We start from the raw sequence: 13,160 nt of genomic DNA, 5'->3' as shown, positions 1-13,160 counted from the left end.
ACGACAGACTTATGCAAGAGTTAGTAGTGGTCGGAGTGCAGACGGATGGTGAATGCGATGGATGGGATAGGATAATAGAAACAAAGATTATCTAGCCGAGTCGATAATCGCCGGATTGGGACGCGCCGAGGAGGAGCTCCGCAAGAGTCCGCACGACGACGTATATACCAATCACGTCCTGGATGGGTGTCTTTGCTCTTCGTTCTCTCTCTCCCCACCTCCGTCGCTTCTCTTCCACCGCCATGGCCCGTACGTCGTCCATGTCCCCGTCCTCGTCGTCTCGCTTACCCTCCGCCTAGAGTACACCACCCGCCTCGTCGGCGCACCCAACACGCTCGGTGAGCATTTTATCCCTCAGAGACCCCCATCGACGCGTGCATAGATGCAGCCGATCCGCCGAGATCGTGCGCGCAATTGCATTCCCTCTTGATGCATTGTGACGTCGCGTTGACCTGCCGCCCTCAGAGCACCGTGTGTTCCTCGAGCAGAACGGCAGCGTCATCTCGCCCTTCCACGACATCCCCCTCTTCGCCGACCAGAACAATGGCATCCTCAACATGGTCGTCGAGATCCCTCGCTGGACCAACGCGAAGATGGAGATCTCGAAAGAGGAGCTCTTCAACCCCATCAAGCAGGACGTGAAGAAGGGCCGTCTGCGCTACGTCCGCAACTGCTTCCCCCACCATGGCTACATCTGGAACTACGGCGCGTTCCCCCAGGTGCGTCTGTCTGCATTCCGCGGCCTCGACCCATTGTAATCTCAATCTGCGTTGCCTCTGTGTCATGATTCGTGACGTCTGCGCATTTCCCTGCTACCTCCGCTGTGCCTACATGCCTATATGTGCTTTATAGACCTGGGAGGACCCGCAGCAGATGCACCCTGAGACGAAGGCCAAGGGTGACAACGACCCGCTCGATGTCTGCGAGATTGGCGAGCAGGTCGGCTACGTCGGCCAGGTCAAGCAGGTCAAGGTCCTCGGTATCATGGCCCTCCTCGACGAGGGCGAGACTGACTGGAAGGTCATCGTCATCGACGTGCGCGACCCCCTTGCGAGCCGCATGAACGACATCGAGGACGTCGAGCGTCAGCTCCCTGGCCTCATCCGCGCGACGAACGAGTGGTTCCGCATCTACAAGATCCCCGACGGCAAGCCCGAGAACAACTTCGCCTTCTCCGGCGAGGCGAAGAACAAGAAGTACGCGACGGAGATCATTCACGAGTGCCATGAGGCCTGGCGCCGCCTTGTCTCTGGCGAGAGCCCTGCGAAGACCGCCTCGTACGAGCTCTCCATGTACGTCATCCCCCCCTGCAGATCGTATGTTTCGGACCAATGGATTGACTTCTTGTATGTGTAAACAGCCGCAATCTCACCGTTCCCAACTCCCCCGGCTACACTCGCAAGGACGACCCTGTGTACCAGAACCTTCCTGCCGATTCCCGCAAGCCCCCTGCCCCCATCGATCCGTCCAGTACGTTGTCCGCTCTTTGATCCATCGCTTCTTAATTAATCAATTGTGTACAACAGTCTCCAAGTGGTTCTACATTGCTTCCGCGCAGGTATAAACTGTAGTCGGCCCAGTTGTATAGTTAGCAGAGAAGTAACAAAATCCATTTCGCACTCAGCCCGACGATTCTACACCGTTCACGCGCAGTCGCATATGAACTCCGATGAATTGACACCGAGCGCTGAACCGGCGAAAACATCCGTGCAAGTATCCCTCTGCACGTATTGAATATCGAACAAAGAGCTCAATGACTATTGTGAGGATAGTGTACATGCTGCAAAACTGGAAAGCATCGGGATCGGAGACGGACATGCAACAAAATAGAGTGCAGGATGAGGGCATTTTAGAGCGGTTCGTGAGCATCTCAACTACCTAGACTTTTCTCCGTTGTCCTGTTGGGCGGGTGGATATCTACAATATCTGTCGGAGATCGACGTAATTGTCCATGTTCCTGTTCACCCACGTTAGCCATTGACCCGCAACCGGAGAAAAGGCGCATTCAAACCCACCTTCCAATGCCGAGAAAATGGAGTATTCCTTTGTCGTGACCCCGGACACAGTATGCGTCTCCAGTATCTTGCCCTGCGCCCCCTTACGTGGGCTTAGTTCAGCACGCTGATACGTGAACGTAAACGGCGGCTCTCCGATGAGCGTGAACACGATCTCCGCCTGGTCGCCTTCGTGGATGTCCTGCACGATGCGCTTCCCGTGCCCGACCTGCGCACTCGGTAGCGCGTGCACTGTGTACCGCAGGTCTGTCACCGCCGTCTTGCACATCTTCTGCTGGTGCGCAACGCTCGTGATCGCGAACTCTCCGGGCGTGTGCTGCGTGACGGACCACGGCGAGATCTTCGCCTCCTGCGTGTGCACCTTGCCGTTGACACGGTAGCCGATCGTCCAAGGCGGTGTGCCTTCGAGCTGGAATGGGATCGCGTCCCCGACACAGTAGTCCTCCCGTCGGCTGAAGGGAATAATTGCAGCGGTTTCGGCGACGTCGACCCAGATACTGCGGAAGAGCGGGTCGGGAGCAACCTGCTCGCAGTGGCTCGCATCCTTTACCGAGTCGATGGTGATCTGATGAGGCCCGATGGAGCGGAATGTGTAGCTGGGAAGCTGGACACGCCAGGACGAATCCCAGAGCTCAATTGTCTCCGTGTGTACTTCGCTTGCTGCCAAGTTGCGCACCGAAACCTGCAGCTGGAAGGGAGGCGTACCCTCTAGGGTAACAAGGCCGTCGCCGTTGGAGTGTTCGTGTGCAGTGAGCGCGTCGTTGAGGCAGTATGAGAGCCGGTTGTGGTTCTTAAAGCGGGCGGAAGGGCGCATGAGTACCTGCTGCTCGAAGAGCAAGCGCTCTGAGCGAGGGATGATGGCGTCCTTGTTCTTCGCGAGCGGATATGCAGCATCGCCGATCTGCTTGACCTCATAGTATATGCGCGCAGGTTCGGACGTGCGAAGCTGGAATCGCGTGCGTGGCTGAATGCTACTGAAGGTTGGCTGATCCAAGAGCTTTGTGGCACCGAACCCGTCATCCTTTGCGATGTTGTACATAATCTGGAATGGCGTTCGACCTACTTTCTGGATCAGAGGGAAATGAACAATAAGAGTCTTAATGTAGGGTACATACCAGTCAGGTCCAGATCGACGTGGTCATTCATGCCTTCACATATCGCTGGGAGAATATGCGAACCATTGAAGCTTTCATACGTAGACTGCACGTCGGACGAGAGCTTCGCGGAGGGTCGCGGGACATGCTCGACCTGATAGGTCTCATCGCCCTTAACGACAGTTCCAGGGCATTGCGAGTCGGACACTCCGAGCAGTTCGTAAGTGCCCTTCGCATTGACACGGAGCTCGTCGTTGGGCGACTTGAGGGTCGTCGTCTGGATTCGCCCAGTCTGCTGGTTCTGATACTTGACACGCCAAGGCTATGATCCCACGACGTTGAGCACATACAAATCAGCGTTCACATAGCACGACACACTCACGCCTTCACCAGTCAACCGAAGAGGTAGTACTGCCTGCTCATGATCAAGGACAGTGACGCGTCGCTGGTCCGGTTTGCCGTAAAACTTGACAGTTGGCTACGGATGAGACGGATAAGCATCAGACGGATTGCGATGCAAAGAACAACTCAGCTCACCAAGATGCGTCGGACGTTAACTGCAATACCTGGCACAGACAGGGTACGCTTGCAGCCATAGGCATCCTCCACGCTCACTAAAACATCATGAGCAGTCCAGCCCGAATGCGAACGGCAAAAGGCTTACGCAGTTCGACTTCGAAAGTACCGCCGTCCTTGTCGATCGCCTTCGGAATGGGCAGAGACAAGGTCTCCTTTGCAGTCTTAATATTCCGGAACGGAATCGTCTCCGAGCCTTTGGGACCAACAATCTGGACTTCGACATTCCATGGTGCCGTTCCCTGCACAACAAGTTCATCAGATACTGCACATGTTCAATTTTCGGTTGTGTGATTAAACCTACCCGAAGTTCGACATCCACGTTGACCATACTTCCCGAGCAACTACTGATGCTCTTCTTTCCCCTGGCGCCATGTGCGAGCCCGACGAAGTCCGCCGACGGTGGAGGGTGGACGTCAAGCTCGATCGCAGAGCCCTTGAGGTCGATTTTCTTGTAGTTGACGTCACTAATCTGGTGAATTTTGAACGTGTAATGCCCACTCCGGTCAGGCTGAACAGTGAGCTCGCCACGCGAGGTTGCGAAAGTCTTGGCAAGCTCCCGTGGGGATTCGTTATCGCGCTGTGAGCGATAGTAGACCTGGAAGGGCGGTGTACCGTGGAGGACAAGGGAAGCAGAGACGCCGATGTCACCAGAGCTGGGTCGTGCATGGAAGCATTAGTGGCCAGAGCCCAAGACATATGAGGAGAAATTGCGACACGCACCACTCGTGTATCTTCTTCCACTCAATCTCCGCAGACGGAAGCGGCCTCTCCACTACCTTGCAGCTCTCGGGGCTAAGGACATCGCCTTCGCAGTAGTACCCCTCAACCCCAACGATGGTGTACTCTCCGGGTGCATTCGCGCGAAGGGTCAACTCGCGACGCTCGGCCTGAGTCGTCAGCGTCTTGGTCCATCCCTTGTACCGTTTGCTCGCCTTGACACCGTCCTCGCTCCGGGGAGGTTCGTACTGCACTGTAACGTCCCATGGTGCGTCTTCGGTGTCCGCGTTGACCGCAGCGATGGTAAGAGGTGCCTCCGCGCCTATAAGAAGCGACGCAGGATGCCCCGGACCACAGTGCTTGAACGATACGGAGGGACGGCGCAACACAGTAACCGAGCGAGTGGTGACCAGCTGTCGGTAGTGTGAGGGGTCTATCTTGCGAGCCAGGGCGGTAGAGCCCTCAAGGTGTTGACCAGCTTGCGCGACGTTCCCTAGCGCGTCTGTGACCGATTCCAACGTGTACGTGTGTGTGCCCAGTGCATCTAGCAACACCGTAAGCGGGACGCGTACTTGGGTGGGAGCGCGTTGGCCGAGGGTACTGGACACTCTACGGTCATCCGCAGATTGATGCTCGTGTTCTGCACCTTCGATACCTTCAACCATGAATGCCTCTCGTTTGGCCCCGACCTCGCGCTGCCAGCGCAGGCTCAGCGGGGGTACTCCGTAGATGTCGATGGCGAGCTGAAGTTCTTCCCCAGCGCCGCTGACAATACCAGGCGTCGCGCAACGCACGTCCTTCTGGAGAGTCACACTTTCCTGTGCGAACTCAGCACGGGGACATGGAACGACCGTGACCTCTCCAGGATAGACGAGACGAGCGTCGACGCTGGATGAGTCAATGACGCGGTCAAGCCGCAGGGTGCCGGGTTTGCTGAGACGGATATAGGTTAGATGCTGGCTCTTTTGCAACGAGTGCCCAGAAGCCTGAGAATCCTCCTCCTCCTCCTCATCGTCATATTCGTACTCGTCTTGCTCCTTCTTGGCAGCTGCGCGAACCAGCTGCAACTGGTCGACACGACTCTGCTCGATCGCCCTGAGGTCGCGAGCGGTCAGCTCGAGGTGTTCGATCTTGCCCGAGTTTTTGGAAAACTCAGAGTACGCGAGTGGCGTCAAGGAGTACTTCACGCTGACCGGGTTGGTATTGTTCAGCAGCAAAGGGACAAGGACATGGGATCCTGGAGATGACAAGCAGAACGTTTCGGCGTAGGGATTGAGTTGTGCGGTGCTGATGGGGGACATGCGAACGGTGTGCTGCCCAAGAAGATGGGAGTCCCGTCCGCCATTCAGGAGAGGGAGACCAAAGTCGGGAAGGTAGTCCCATACAAGGGACCTGGTGGGAGCCTCTACGACGCCCAATATGAGCGAGCGGTCCTGGACGGTGGGAAGAGAGTTGACTGGGGGCAAAACAACGAAGACGTACCTGAAGACCGACTTGATTGTGCCCATGAACCTCCGCCGACATTGACTGAGATGCCTCCGAACAACAGACCATCAAACAGCCATAATGTGAGAATTTGAAGTACGACCACGGCCTTGCTATACCTCAGCCGAGGTATGCGGAGCCATGAGAGCACGGTGCAGTACAGAAAGTCCACGAATATCCACTTCCTCGCGAAGTGAAGTGGTTCGTCGCTTGGCCAGAACCAGTAGCGCAGTATATCAAACGCTTTCGCGGCCTAGAAGAACGATGGTCAGAACAGTGTGCGCGGATTCTTAGCAGCCCCAAAGCCAAGCTCCGTGTAAGTGTGTCCGGCGGGGGGCATCCTCGTGTCCGCGCGTTTTGAAGGACGCACGGGGTGGCAACGTCATGGATCACGTACCAAGCATAGTACACCGAGGCTCACGGCATAGCGGCGCTGGTCTGGAACTTCTATGAAGTTTTCTGGTATGCGCGGTCGTGAACCAGGAGGTGGTGGCTGAGCGCTGCCTGTGGCAGGCTTGCTGGTAGACATCGCAACGGCGGTGCGATGCAGCGAAGTCGTGTTTTAGACGTTGAGGCGAGAATCTCTGTGTCGTGATGTTGTCGTCTACAAGAGGGTGGGGTTACGAGGAGGGCATGGAGGTAGTAGCAGAGGAACAATGACCCGCAGAGCCTGCCAGTGCACGAGACTGCACGACGCGCCTCCCAGACGCCAGCACGTGATCGTTGGGATTACTACCCGGCGGCGCGATCCATTGAGTACAGCGCAACTCCAGGCTCCTAACCAGCCTGCCTTGCGTCTTCGTTCAATAAATCCTCGCAGCGGTGGGACCAGGTAGAATCTGTGCGGAGGAGGATGAGGAGAAGGAAGACGTACCATCGCTACAGAATTACACACACCGATTATGTTCCGATTGATGGCACCACCAAAGTATTAGCATCCCGACTCAAATTTTAAACTCCTGAACCTTGTTTGTTGAAGAAGACGCAAGGCAGGCTGGCGAAAGATGCAGTGGGAAAGCTTGGTCAGCAATCGGCGCCTCCTGTTGCTGCCCCTTTGCAGAACTGTCTCGCGCAAACCCTGCACGCTCTCTGACGATGACGGATGCTCGAGGTCTTCGGCAAGCGACCATGTCTATGACAGATTCGCGTGTGCCGCGCCCAACTAGAGGGACACTCGCGTTCTCACCGGACTCCATCATTATTCTTGTGACTGCTTTCAATGTACTTGGCGACCAGTTTGTACGTGAGGCAGAGCTGCGATCGAGTGTCCGTCGAGAGCGGTAAGCACACGGTTGACAGTTTCCTCGCGCATGGTGGAGAGGGACGCGTCCGGACGCGATTCAGTACACGACAACGCGACGCGTTGAGGCGCGTTTCTGCGAGGCGCCGATTGCTGACCAAGCTTTCCCACTGCATCTTTCGCCAGTCTGCCTTGCGTCGTCTTCAACGAACAAGGTTCAGGAGTTCAAAAATCGAGTCGGCGAATCAATTTGGCACTGCGGCCATCAATCGGACATTTTCGGTGTATCAAAGGCATGTGGCTGAAGGTACTGAACTTCTCCTACCTCCTCCATATCCTACCTCCCGCTGCTAGGATTTATTGAACGACGACGCAAGGCAGACTGGTTTGGAGTCTGGCGCAACTCTAGCTACCCTCTGCATATGAGCTATGCTCCTCACAAGATGAAGTTCCAAAAGATAGCATGTGTTGCCTACAACCGGATAGCAGGATACATGTGTACAGAATTGATGCGAAGTATTAAGGTAGAAAGAGCAAAACGAGCGACTGAAGAAGTCGAAAGCTATGTGCGATGAGATGAAAACAATGAGATATGTAAGTAAGCCACGTTACTGATACAGCAGCTACACGAGTGATTCTAAGTATCTAGCGAAGCAACGTCATAGACAGTTCATACATTCTATAAGGATAAGCAAGCAATCCTCGCAAACACCGTCATATTTACCGAGGAGACGTGGAAAGGGTCGAACTGCGCATGGACTCGGTTGTGAGCAGCATAGACTCGAGCCTCCGTTTGGTCTCCCGCAACTCGCGCTGGTGGTCCTGGATTTTTCTGTCGAGCGCCCTCTTCTCCTCCTCGAGCCGGTAGTGTACGCGTTGGAGCTTGCGGTACTGGGAACCTATTTTCGCGGCAGAGAGTATTTGGTACGACGACATCCTGCGTAGGTACACTTCGTCGTCGACCCGATGCGCAGGCCACCCCGCGTAGACACCGCCGGACTCGGCGATCTCTCCGGAGGTAAGAAGGGTATGCTCGAGGAGAAGAGAGTTCTCCTCCATCGAGGCTCCGGAGAGAAGACGAGATCCTGAACGCATGGCAGATCTGCGGCGCGTCGTCAACGTACAACACTCAAAGTAATGGAAGAAGCTACTCACGAAGACGCGATGTTCAACTTGTTCAAAGAGAAGTTCCCGCGGGAATTGATGTGGGCGACTACTGAGCAGTCGTCGAGCGCGACATGGTCCCCAAGCTCGACGAGGTCGGGCTCCGTCATCAGTCCAGCACGACCGCTAGCGAAGATCGCGCAGTCCTTGCCAATCTTCGCGCCGAGTGCGCGTAGGTACCAGACGATATATGCGGTGCCGCCGATGGTCCCGAGGATGCCTCCAATGCCATATCCGCGGTACATGGGCTTCGCAAGGGTGAGGTGGAGCTGCCAGCGTTGGCAGTAGGAACTTTTGTCCCAGTCGTAGCTGCCCTGCACGCGGCGGCCGATGACGAGCCACTTCGTGACGACGACATAGAGCAGCGCGACGACGGCTTGGAGGGTGTAGGTGAGGGCAAACCAGCAGGAGATGAGACCGTAGAGCACGAAGATCTGGCGAGCGCCGCTCCTGAAGAGGCCCAGCTGAGGAAGGTGGATCCGAAGCTGGTTGAGTATCTGGGTACCAACGACCGCGCCAATGGACCAATAACCGGCAGAGACGATAGCGACAGCGATGTTGATGACCACGAGCAGGAAGTAGGGGATGACGAAGAACGGTGCCTCACGCTTGTAGAAAGCGCGGCCGAAAGGCGTGATCGTCGGAGTCCCCTCGTCGGCCTCCTTGCTGCCCGTCTTGAAGCATACTGCCTCCCCATGTTCCGAGCCCATCCAGATCGAGCCATCCTCGTATGTGGCTTCCCGACGGCCGAGAGCACCCGAGCCCATGACGGTGCGCTTGCCCACGGTCGTGCCGGGGAGGAGGACAACACGGTCAGCGATCATTGCTCCCGCGCGGACGACAACCTTCGCGGAGCCAATGCCGTCGGTAGTGAAGACCTCGGACCGCGAGCCAAAGACGACGTCATCGCCGACCTCAAATAGCTCTGGGTCTGGGCAGTAGACACCCGACCCTGGCCAGTACACGCGCTTGCCAACCTTCGCACCCATGCACCGCCAGATGACAGACGTCACCTCGTAGTGAGAGCCGATGATGTCGTATGCGCGCTTGAGCGCCGTCTGGCTGAGAAGGTTGTGGTTAATGAACCGGCGGAGAAGGACCCATTGGGACGCGTCCTTGTTGAGGCCCTCGCGGTTGAGGCCCATGATGCGCTTGATGATGATGCCGAAGATGAGCTGCAGGACGGGAGGGAACACCACTCGGATGATGCGGGCAAGACTGTGCCAAGCGACCCGCTGCGGCGATGCGAACCAGACGATGACGCGCTCCAGATTGTTGAGGTTGCCGTGGGGTGGGGGCTGTGCGAGGAGAATGAAGAGGGCGGCGAACCATGGAACATACGCAGCGATCTTGACTACGAAGATGATCGGCGCCGCGACGAACAGCTTAAGAGCCCAATGCGGCTGCGGCATGGACGCGCGGTTGTATTGCGCATGCCCATCAGGCGAGGGCTGGTCGTGAGAGGAAGCATGAGGGCCGTACGTCGCGCCATCCGGAATGACAGCGCCAGGTGCGAGCTGCGTATAGGTGTTGACCGTCGCGCCGCGCCCGATGACAATGGGTTCCAAGCGGAAGCACCCCTCGCGCTCGACACAGAACCCACGGACCAGTGCGTTGTCGATACGGCAACCATCGTGGAGAGTGAGGAGGTCGTATTCGGCAAGCCTCGCCTTCGGGTCAATGTACACGTCCTTTCCGATGCGCGCGCCGAGCAGGCGGTAATAGATAATCTCGAGTGACGGGTGCATGGAGAAGATACCACGTCCCAGAATGCGAAGAAATTGGTTTGTGATCCACCACCGCAGATGGTAGTTGCTCCAGAAGCGATACGTTCCAGGCTTGTAACGACCGATGACGAGCCATTTGAAGGCGATGCCGCAGAGAGGGAGCACGATCCTGGCAGCCAGCCTAGCACCAATGATAGCAACGAGCAGGGAACCAACGCGCTCCCAATATGAACCCGAGATGAAGGCGGTGAACAGGGAGAGAATGAAGACGATCCCCGTCCACGTGAATGCGACCTTGAGGGGATAGAAGAACACCAAAGGAATGGCTTGTACAATGAGCGACAGTGGGTGGGTCTGTCCCCTACCGCGGTCCTCCTGGGGAAGCCCGACCTCGAGCGTCGGGAGGTCGAGCGTACTCGAGAGCGACTTCTGCGACGACGCGGCCGAGTTCTGAGCGGCGGTGTTGACAGCGGTCCTCTCGGAGTTGTCGAGGTTAGCATGCTCGTCCGCTTCGACCAGAGCGGCGATGCCATTGATGGAGCTCTGAGTGAAGATGGAGGGCACACGGACAGTGGCACCAGTCTCCTTGCGGATGAGATGGGCGAGGCGCCCCAGAAGCAGGGAATTGCCACCGAGGAGGAAGAAGTCGCTGTCGCCCGTGATAGTCGCGGGATCCTTGTCGAGGAGCTCTGCCACGATGTTGCGAATGACGAGCGCACCTGGTGAGAGTGCGGTCGCATTGCGGCGACTGACCTCGGCTTCCATCAAGTCCCAGTCGACGGACCCATCTTGCGTCCGAGCAAGACGCTCGGAAAAGACATGAAGAGGACTAGGAATGGCGTAGCCTGCAACGGTGCCCATGAGGATACCGGCGAGCGAGACAGACGTCAAACTAGACGACGGGAACACAGCGACGAGGGCCTCGGGCTGGCCATCCTTCCGCAGACGAACCGCGACCTCGTCGACGCCCTTGACGTCCGCAATGGCGCGCTCGACGGCGAGGGCGTCGAGGGGGACAGCTGTGCAAGGGATCGGTTCCGAGAGCGGCGCATTCTTGTCGGGGACTGCGGCCTCGAAGTGACGGCAAATGGCGGGCGTCTCGTCCGTAAGACAGTCGATGCCGAGACGCTGAGCAAGCTTGATTCGCAGGGGCTTCCCGGCATTGTTCTTCGGGAGATCGTCCATGTACACGACCGCGAACGGCCACTTGGACGGATGCAGGTGGGCCTTGAGCAGATCAAGCAACTCGGACAGACCGATGCGGGGGACGCCGGGGACAGGGACGACGACGACACCAATCGTCTCCTGGAGCACGTCGTGAGGAACAGAAAACGCGATGGTTGCCTTGACGCGCGCCTTCGCCACAGACGTGATGGCCTCCTCGATCTCGAAGGGAGAGATAACTTCACCGCCCTTGTTGATGATCTCCTTCGACCGGCCAGTGATGTACAGGTAGCCATCATCATCCATGTAGCCAACGTCACCCGAGTCGAACCAACCTTCGGAGCTGAAGGCGGACGTGTCAAGGGGCGCGTCTGGGGCTGTCTCGTAACCTTCGAATGTAGGGACGCCTCGAACTGAGACGGCACCCGTCGATCCTCGTGGCAGTTCGCGTTCGAGGTCAGATGGGTCGCGTATGGAAAGATAAGGACCGCATGCAACACCAGAGCAACCAGGACGCTCGAGCTGATATGTCGTGGGTGGCGACGCGATGGGCATGCACTCTGTCATGCCGTAGGAAGGGAGGATGACGGCACCGTAGGTATCTTTCAGCTGCTGAGCCAGCGACGGAAGCAGGCCGCCCGCCGCGTTCGCAATCATGCGAATGCGCGTGTCCGTGCAAGGTATAATTGACTCAGGCTTCGATCCTAAAATAGCGTGATGCATCGTCGGGGCAGCGTAGTACCTGAGGTTATGTGAGCGAAGAAGCACCTTGCACGCTGCATGCGGTAGACGTACCAGGTCGCACCGCAAGACATGACGATGGGCCAAAAGGCCGTGCTATCGAAACCAGGGCACATGATCGCGCTGCCGCCGGAGAAGACGGGTGCCCATAGATTCCGCACGATTCCGCCGACATGGAACAAAGGCATCATGTTCACTAGCAGTCGCAGGCGGGTGAGACGCGAATTCAGGTGTCTAGGTGCGACAGGGACTCACTGTTCACATCATCGGCTCGAAGGTCCCAGGAGTGTACGACGGCACAGGTCCCGACGATGAGAGATCGAAGCGTATAAGGAACAACCTAAGAATACCGAGGAGGTGTAAGGAAGAAGTCTGATACCATAGAAGGTAATCGCTCACCTTTTTCTTTCCACTCGTTCCTGAAGTGTGAAGCACAAGCGACTGGTCATGGAGGCCATGCGGACGCGACGGGAGCTGGGTGGGCTTCTGGACGACGGCCCAGTCCTCTTCTTCGTCTCCGTCATTCATCGCCGACATGTCGAACAGGCCGGCGGGGCCATCGGGGCGGAAGTGGGCATAGATGACCTCACAGCGTAGTTCCTCCCTCAATCGCCTCAGCTCGAGCCTCTCGTTGGCGTCGGCCGTGGTGAGAATGGCCTTCGCACGGAGACGAGTCGCGTCCTCGATCAGCTCTCCCGCGGTGCATCCCGAGTTCACTGGAGCACAGGTATGGTAGGTCGAGACCGCGAGGAGTGCGACGGCGTTCTCGGGGCTTGTGGGGAGCACAACCATGACTCTGTCGTTGGGTCCGAGACGGTCATGGAAGCCAGAGGTAGGGAGGACGAAGCGGGAGACGAAGGTGCGCAGCGCGGCATGTGTCAATGGCAAGCGAGACGCGTCGGTAGACCAGATCGCAGGGGCGTCGGTGGAAGGAAGACAGTCAAGGAGTGTGGTGACGCGACCTGAGTCGGTGACGGCCGTGGCAAGGTGATCCCCAAGGGAGACGTCGGGGAGAGGGTCCGCGAGGTCGTTGAGGAATGCCAGTGGGGTCGACATGGTGCTACCGAGGTAGGGAGGCCCGGAGGAAGCGGGGGGCACTAGCGAGGCGGGAAACCTGAGAGGGGGGTCTTTTTATCGGAAGAGGAGGAGGAGGACTAGGGAGAATGATTCCGTCTGAACTGGATACAGACATGCGATCGCGCGGGCTTGACCGTGAGGACGCGCTTGTGCAATA

At 57.5% G+C, this 13,160-nt stretch overlaps 3 protein-coding genes across 3 annotated transcripts; 1 reads left to right on the top strand and 2 right to left on the bottom strand.

The window, feature by feature from the left end:
* The first annotated feature begins 212 nt into the window (after nt 1-212).
* L226DRAFT_528401 (inorganic diphosphatase) lies at nt 213-1,585 on the top strand. The gene is made up of 6 exons (XM_067679349.1): nt 213-249; nt 300-338; nt 466-719; nt 853-1,292; nt 1,361-1,470; nt 1,527-1,585. Exons 1-6 carry the CDS (start codon nt 243-245, stop codon nt 1,562-1,564), a joined length of 888 nt encoding a protein of 295 aa, XP_067542781.1. The 5' UTR covers nt 213-242; the 3' UTR covers nt 1,565-1,585.
* A 188-nt stretch (nt 1,586-1,773) lies between these two features.
* L226DRAFT_556129 (uncharacterized protein) lies at nt 1,774-6,724 on the bottom strand. The gene is made up of 10 exons (XM_067683105.1): nt 6,288-6,724; nt 5,888-6,143; nt 4,409-5,810; nt 3,990-4,341; nt 3,774-3,927; nt 3,647-3,723; nt 3,492-3,587; nt 3,131-3,431; nt 2,016-3,074; nt 1,774-1,957 (listed from the first exon to the last, which is right to left on the bottom strand). Exons 1-10 carry the CDS (start codon nt 6,417-6,419, stop codon nt 1,875-1,877), a joined length of 3,912 nt encoding a protein of 1,303 aa, XP_067542780.1. The 5' UTR covers nt 6,420-6,724; the 3' UTR covers nt 1,774-1,874.
* A 1,126-nt stretch (nt 6,725-7,850) lies between these two features.
* On the bottom strand, nt 7,851-12,982 carry L226DRAFT_564810 (acetyl-CoA synthetase-like protein; the record flags this gene model as incomplete). The annotated part of the gene is made up of 5 exons (XM_067683696.1): nt 7,851-8,232; nt 8,286-11,927; nt 11,981-12,122; nt 12,182-12,266; nt 12,326-12,982. 5 exons carry the CDS (start codon nt 12,980-12,982, stop codon nt 7,851-7,853), a joined length of 4,908 nt encoding a protein of 1,635 aa, XP_067542779.1.
* Nucleotides 12,983-13,160: the final 178 nt, after the last annotated feature.

The sequence above is a fragment of the Lentinus tigrinus genome, assembly GCF_003813185.1.
Source record: "Lentinus tigrinus ALCF2SS1-7 unplaced genomic scaffold L226scaffold_1, whole genome shotgun sequence".
NCBI classification, from domain to species: domain Eukaryota; kingdom Fungi; phylum Basidiomycota; class Agaricomycetes; order Polyporales; family Polyporaceae; genus Lentinus; species Lentinus tigrinus.
Note: the sequence above shows the minus strand (reverse complement) of the source record. Positions and strands in the feature narration are given on the sequence as shown.

Coding starts and splice junctions, on each gene's coding strand:
- L226DRAFT_528401 (XM_067679349.1), top strand. Junction 339..465: donor CGGCGCACCCAACACGCTCG/GTGAGCATTTTA, acceptor TGCCGCCCTCAG/AGCACCGTGTGTTCCTCGAG. Junction 1,293..1,360: donor GCCTCGTACGAGCTCTCCAT/GTACGTCATCCC, acceptor ATGTGTAAACAG/CCGCAATCTCACCGTTCCCA.
- L226DRAFT_556129 (XM_067683105.1), bottom strand. CDS start 6,419: ATGTCTACCAGCAAGCCTGCCACAGGCAGCGCTCAGCCACCACCTCCT. Junction 3,588..3,646: donor TTAACGTCCGACGCATCTTG/GTGAGCTGAGTT, acceptor TCTCATCCGTAG/CCAACTGTCAAGTTTTACGG. Junction 3,075..3,130: donor CGTCGATCTGGACCTGACTG/GTATGTACCCTA, acceptor TCCAGAAAGTAG/GTCGAACGCCATTCCAGATT.